The sequence below is a fragment of the Octopus bimaculoides genome, chromosome 9 (genome assembly GCF_001194135.2).
Source record: "Octopus bimaculoides isolate UCB-OBI-ISO-001 chromosome 9, ASM119413v2, whole genome shotgun sequence".
Taxonomy (NCBI): Eukaryota; Metazoa; Mollusca; class Cephalopoda; order Octopoda; family Octopodidae; genus Octopus; species Octopus bimaculoides.
Window position 1 is genome coordinate 81,319,598 of NC_068989.1, and position 7,748 is coordinate 81,327,345.

General features: G+C 35.7%; 1 protein-coding gene across 4 annotated transcripts in view; it reads left to right on the forward strand.

Moving 5' to 3' along the window:
* The window catches only part of LOC106879288 (bcl-2-like protein 1), a 59,446-nt gene extending 51,743 nt beyond the window's left edge, over positions 1-7,703 (forward strand). For 3 of the 4 annotated variants that reach the window (XM_014928787.2, XM_014928786.2, XM_052970819.1), the window contains one exon: positions 7,172-7,702. In XM_014928787.2, the coding sequence (XP_014784273.1) occupies positions 7,172-7,312 (141 nt within the window). In that variant the 3' untranslated portion in view covers positions 7,313-7,702. Of the gene's footprint in view, positions 1-7,171 lie in introns of all 4 variants that reach the window. The other variant, XM_014928788.2, reaches the window with a different exon arrangement.
* Positions 7,704-7,748: the final 45 nt, after the last annotated feature.

The window sequence follows — 7,748 nt, forward strand, 5'->3', positions numbered from 1 at the left end:
TTAGGGGCCGTGATTGGTCAGTTTGCGTTCTGGCGGGAACGGTTCGAAGAAGTTGCCGCTTCGAATATTAATCAGTCACGTGATGACAAGGAGATGGGTTCTCTGCTACGCTCGCGTGTGTTTATATTTAAATGAGAAGAATGGCGATAGCAGTTTTGTATCTAATGGCGATAGGTAGTTTTGTATGTAATGGCGATCGAGGTGTTAGTTTCACTACACATGCATACATACATATTCGTCATAAACACTCTACCACTCCTACTAATAACCACTTCACCAACGACACCCCGCCAGCACTGGAGTTCCCATATCATGTGATTTTGGTCTGTTGGACCTCCTGAGTAGGAAGCACTGGTCACTTTATACCAGTCAGATCTTGCTGCTATGATATATAGAATTTTAGGATCTTTTCAGATGCTGATGTCACAAATAGCAAGTATGCCTGTTAAAATTTAATTATTAGCCAAAGGAGCAGTATTAATACCAAAGGCAATCTTTATATCCCACTTAACATGGATGCCTTATTAGAACCTCTTATTTAGGTACTTGGTGCATAAAGGCACACATATAGTTCATATCAGACAGCATTCGTTTGTCATAGGTGGAGGTCAGGAAAAGTCTTGACTGTGGAGAGTTCTTAATAGCTGCAAAATAAACCGGTAGACCTCAAGATAAGACAGAAAGGGAGCTCATAGTGTTAATATGACATAGCTTGATATATAAATGAATAAAGTCACAGGTGAAAACCTTGGAAATGATATAAAATGCCTTTCTATCATTAATTTTATAGTTCCAAACACGATTACATTCTAAACTGTTAATTCATGATCACAGTTACAACTGTGTATATCGGTATTTCATTACATGCCAAATCACAGCCGATCAATGAACTAGCAAAGAACATACATTATGTAGGTGTGTTCAATAATGTTCACAACACTTGTGCTGCTTCTAATTCCTATGGGTGCATCATTTGGGCATACCAGCAGATGGTGTTTACACCATTTCATATATAGTCATGAACAAGCTATTCAATTTGGCTCCGGTTCAGTTCAGGTACCTGATGTTGACAAGCCACAAAAATAGTGAAGCATTGCTGTCCATCACTCCTAAATGGGATTTGGGGTGAGGCCTCTCTATGACTATAACACCTGGCACTTTAAAAGGATCACCTCCAGTGCATCAAGTCACACCTGACTGAGGAATCAGCAAAGCACATACACTGTGTATGTGTGTTCGATAATATTTATATAATGATGATGATTATATATATAGTGAGTTCAGAAAAGAAAAATGAGAAAAAAAAAACAACAAAAAACAACAATGCAAGGACGTGATACAGATATTGTGTTACTGGACGCTCAGGAAAGGAAAGAAAGAGAATTTGACGTTTTGAGTGGAGCTTTTCATCGGAAATATAGGAAAGTCCAAAGAAGGGAAGACGGAGGAAGAAAAAATTGCCAACAATATACACGAGGTTACATTATATATATATATAATACACACGCACACATGATATATATAATCCATTTATGTTTGAACTTTGGAGTTTGGTTTATGTAGCCTGTTCATAGGTTTTACCGATAATATATCTCAAAATCTGTAAATAACTGTAAAGTTTGTATAAATATTGACAAGGCAAATGGAGTGGGCATTATGTCTTATCAGATAATTTTACAATTGCTTCATCAATACTTTAATCAAAAGAGTATTGCTATCACCCTCCTCCTCATCATCATAATCATCATCATTTAATGTCTGTTGTCCATGCTGGCATGGGTTTTATTGACGTAACCCCTTCCCTTCGCTCTTAACCACTACGCCATATGCCCGTGGGCATATGGCATAGTGGTTAAGAGCATGGGCTATTAACCCCAAGATTCCGAGTTCAATTCCAGGCAGTGACCTGAACAATAATAATAATAATAATAATAATAATAACAATAATAACATCGAAAAATACCTTAGGAATGAGAACCCAGGTTCGAAATTTCCCCAAGACATCTGATGAAGGCTGGAGGGTATATCAGCCGAAACATTGTGTTAACAACAAACAAGATGAGGATAAATATCCGTCGAATGTAAATATTGTATATTATTATTATTATTATTATTATTATTATTATTAAGGTGGGAAACTGGCAGAATCGTTAGCATGCCGGAAAAATGCTTAGTAGCATTTTGTCTATCCTTACCATCTGAGTTCAAATTCCACTGAGGTTGACTTTGCCTTTTATCCTTTCATCACACTAGGGTCCATGTAATCAATTTACCCCCTCCCCACAATTTCAGTCCTTGTGCCTATAGTAGAAAGGATTGTGAAAGATTATGCTATTTAGGATATCTACATACCTGAATTTTGGCTTTTGGAAATTTAATCCTTGGACCTCTGCAGTGTAGACTACCTGGTAAAAATTCAAGTCTGTCATGTTATATATTCTTTTCTACTCTAGGCACAAGGCCTGAAATTTTCAGGGATGGGGCCAGTCAATTAGATTTACCCCAGTAAGCAACTGGTACTTAATTTATCAACCCCAAAAGGATGAAAGGCAAAGTTGACCTCAGTGGAATTTGAACACAGAACATAAAGACAGACGAAATACTGCTAAGCATTTCGTCCCGTGTGTTAACGTTTCTGCCAGCTCGCTGCCTTCATCACGTTATATATCTGTCAACATACTGGTCTTGTTTTGTGACAAAAACAGCACATGGTGCAAAAATATTTATGAACAAAACATTCAAACACTAAAGTTTGAAAGATGTTACTACTGTTAATATCATCTCATCATCATCATCATCATCATCATCGTTTAACGTCCGCTTTCCATGCTAGCATGGGTTGGACGATTTGACTGAGGACTGGTGAAACCAGATGGCTACACCAAGCTCCAATCTGATTTGGCAGAGTTTCTACAGCTGGATGCCCTTCCTAACGCCAACCACTCAGAGAGTGTAGTGGGTGCTTTTACGTGTCACCCACACAAAAGCCAGTCAGGCGGTACTGGCAACGGCTACGTTCAAAATGGTGTATTTTATGTGCCACCCACACAAGAGCCAGTCCAGGAACACTGGCAACGATCTCGCTCGAAAATCCTTACACATGTCACGGGCACAAGTACCAGAAAGGCGACGCTGGGCACAGGTGCCATCCCGATTTCGCTTTCGCTTGCCTCAATAAGTCTTCGCAAGCTGAGTTTTGTGTCCAATGAAGGAGATGACGTTGGCATTGGTGCCAGTCGTCGAATCTAGTTCGACTTTGATTTCACTTGCCTCAAAAAGTCTTCGCAAGCGGAGTTTAGTGTCCAGTGGATAAAATTTAAATTTGATGGTATCAACAGTAGTAATATAGGTGGTTCACAGGCAAATAGCTTTATTAAGCTATAATATACAAATTAGCATGAAGCATAAGGATGCAGAAAAGCATCAGCCTGCTAGAAATAAGAGCTAAAGTCTTGATTAAACCACTGTAAAGCACCAAGATAACAGAGAAATAACAGTAAGCAAAGAAATGGAAAGAATTAATATATTAAAAAACACAACCATGAAAGATTATGCTAATTAGGATATTTACATACCTGAAATTCTGGTGTGTAGGTACCCTAAATAGCATAATCTTTCATAGGTATGTTTTTGAATATATTCTTTCCATTTCTTCGCTTACTGTTATTTCTCCGTTATCTTGGTGCTTTACTGTGGTTTAATTAAGACTTTAGCTCTTATTTCTAGCAGGCTGATGCTTTTCTGCATCCTTATGCTTCATGCTATTTTGTATAATGGATTGGTCGCTGTTTAGTTACATATTTAGGAGTGGTTGTAATTTACTTATTGAATTTATTTACTGATACAGTTGTACATGGGGTAAATGTGTTTGAAAGTTGTGGTTTCTTTGGTATGTTTGTTCCCAAACAACACTTCTTTTAGTGTTGTTGACACTGCCAAATTGAATGGTACTGCCCAGGTGTTGAAACCATAATGATATCCATGGAGCAGCTGGTGATGGAGGTATGTTGGATTGTTGGTGTGGCTGTTTTTGTATATGTGGAATAGTATTATAACACATCCTTTTCATATATGTATGTATATATATACTACAGCCTCAAGCCCACCAAAGCCTTGTGAGTTGATTTTGTACACGGAAACTGAAAGAAGACTGTTGTACATATGTGAATATTTGTGTGTGTGTGTCTGTGTTTGTACCCCCACCACCACTTGACAACCAATGTTGCTGTGTTTACATCCCCGTAACTTAGCAGTTCAGCAAAAGAAACCAATAGAATAAGTACTAGGCTTACAAAAAATAAATCTGAGGTTGATTTCTTCAACTAAAGTCGGTGCTCCAGCATGGCTGAAGTTACATGACTGAAACAAGTAAAACAATAAAAAACTATGCCATTTTAATTCTGAGCCATGCCAGGTATCTTTGCTTGTATATATATATATATATATATATATATATATATTTATATATATTTGAGATACATTCTTTTCCAGTTTGAAAATATCTTGATTGAAATTTCTCCCCAGTTCTCCCTCTCCCCGCTATAATTCCTCCCCATAGATTTGAAATTCCTGCTCAGGAAAACATATGCCATCTGTTTGAGACTCACTGAAAGGTTGCTTAATATGTTACATTTGTCAACATTCTAGTAATTTAAAAGCCATCAGATTTTCTTGATGGACCCTGATAATGCTTACTGATAAACCCTGTCAGCAAGTCCCATGCTGATATATGCTCAGTATGGTTACCTTTATTGAACTTAAAAATCTAACATCAGTGATCTAGTAGATAAGAACATTATCTGCCTTAGTTTAGAAGTAAATGCTCCCTGTTTGAATTCAATCGGTACTCTCTACACATTCATGAAAAACATCTAATGATAACTGGTAGAAATAGTAGAGATGGAACTATTAAAACATTTTCCCTTTTTAAATCCTAAAGCTAACAGTCCAAAAATTAATTATCCTATAAATCCATATTATCTATTTATTTATTTTCCCTTACTTCATCTATACTAATCTAACCTTTGTAGAAACCAAACATTTCAACAGGCTGAATTACCAACATCAACTAATCTCTTGTCACTTTTGTACCCATGACTGATTCAGTGAATGCTATGATTATAACATTCTCAATATATTTCTCACCTTCAAAGCCAGTCACTATTCAGGTGTAATGATTTTGTGATTTTTTTGGAATCTACAGAATTCATTAGCCATTGCTTTGTTACTATATTTCACTCTATGATTAACAACTCTGTGAGAAAGAGGCAAGTTATTTATATTGACTAAACTGCTCAGGTCTTTGCAATTTCTGTATGAACTATCGATCCATATCAGTAATATTTAATCACCTGGTATGGTGTATCTATGTTGTGAACATATTTCTCCATTGACCCACTTAAGACAGCTAAACAAGTCAAGTGGAAGACATAATCCAGTTGACTCATTTCCCAAAGTGTTCTGACAACTACTGTAAAAATCCATGTAATTTGCACACAGGTGATTTTCAGGATAAAAATTGCTAAAAAAAAAGTTTCTACTCCAGTAAAATTTGCACCCAAAAGTTTACAGAATTGCCGATATGGCCAGGGGGAAAAGGTTTTCAATTTAGGTGTATTTAGCATAATTTCACTTATGATTAGATTTTTTTAAATTAAAAAAATTTTTTTAAAATTTTCATTAAATAAAAATAATTTCTGTTTAACAGGTATCACATTAATAGCTAATAAATTACAAAGTGTTTGTGTTCTTTATAATAAACTTTATTTTATGTTTCTTACTCACAAGAGATTATGTTCGGTCTTTAGCATACTTCTGTATATCTTCTCAAATCATGATCACAGGAAAAGTTGTTGACAAGAATTATCAACAAAAACAAAGCTGATAAACATGCACATGTGTTGCAAATTAAGTTTAATTACCAATAAACATCAGCAACCAAGTAAAATATGTAAAATATGACTGACTTGCACCCATGCCAGTGGCACGTACAAAGCACCATTTGAGCATTGGGCCTCATGGAGGTGACCAAGACCCTTGGTGATACACTGTGCTTGTGTTGACCTGTCAAACCAAGTCGTGGCTGATGCTAGTATCAGGTCAATGGCACCCATGCTGGTGGCACATAAAAAGCACCCACTACACTCTCAGAGTGGTTGGTGTTAGGAAGGGCATCCAGCTGTAGAAACCTTGCCAAATCAGATTGGAACCTGGTGCAGCCCCCAGGCTTACCAGTTTTCAGTCAAACCATCCAAACTAGCCAGCATGGAAAGCACACATTAAATTATGTTGATAATGAATTGTAAGAATGTTAATAATATCCTTAATCAGTCCTTATTCAGGGACCTTTTGAGCATGATAGGTTCCTTGACCTAAAGAAAATTCTAACTGGGCTGCATCTGCAAGTTCAAGTGCTGTTTATCTTGATATGAGGTCACCATGTCACGCACATATGGTTGTGATGCATGTGCCTGTGTACCCTTAATAGATGGGTAGTCATGATGCTTATATTGGGCTTTGTATATTTGTATCCCAACATCACTTTGATGTGCTGCTCTCTCACTCAATAATAATAATAATAATAATAATAATAAAATTTTTCTCTAAAAATAATTAGAATTACGCAAGTATCAGTAAAGAAAATATTTGAAGCAGGTGGCCGAGAAAAACAAAGTAATTTCTAAGCTCTACATTCTTTATCAAATATTCTGTCAAGTCTTCTCTTGGCATTTTTCCATGAATTTATTTATAAAGCAGTTTGTGTAACAGGAAACGTATCATTTAGATCCTTGTTACGTGCAAATTAGTTTTCGTCTTCTAGGAAACTTAAATCTTTCTCTTTTACATACTTTCATGTGAATATCAAGAAATATCAAATTTTTGACTTTTCTCTGATTCTTTGTGTCATTTGATTCCTTTGAAGAATATGTACAAATTGTTTTTGGGTTCTGTCTGAACAGAATATATAAAATAAGTTCCAATCAATTAGTAAATAGATTATGAAAACGCTAATAATTGTGAATTGTGATCTTAGTAACACTTTTTGTATATTATATTCACTGCTCTAATCAAAAGATTAATTCCTTCATGTTGTTTTTGTCAAAATTGCATTTTTATAAAGATTCTTAAAACTAATAGAATTTTTCTTTTTCTCTTTTTTTGTATTTTTCAGGATGGATTTGTGGAATTCTATGAAAGTGGGCGTGACAATCAAACCGGAGATATTTGGCCATCATTAAGAAATTTCTGTGTTTTTGCAACAGGGGCGTTGGGATTCTTGACACTAGGGGCCTTTCTGGCTCAGAAGTCCTAGCATTGAGCTGTTTTCTTAGCTGAGTTTTAAGCTAAGCTCAGTTCAAGTCTAGTTCCAATTTTACTCTGGCTCAGATAAGCTCTGATCCAGATGAGAATCAAGTACCACAACAAAAAATTGATTTGAATCCAGCATGGTACACAGAAATATTAAAGCAAAATTACCCAGTCATTGTGTTTGATACAGTCTACCAGTCCGGTGAGAGTATGCTGAAAACAACAACAACAACAAAATGGCAACATCCTCAGATTCCTTACATTTCTTCTCACTTTCCTGAGTATATGTGTCTGTCTGGAGTAGGGCTTGTGTGTGTGTGTCTCTATGTATATATATATATATATATGTTACATTATTAACTGTACATATCATATATAGTTATATATATGCATATTATGTATATATATATATATATATATATATATATATATATATATAT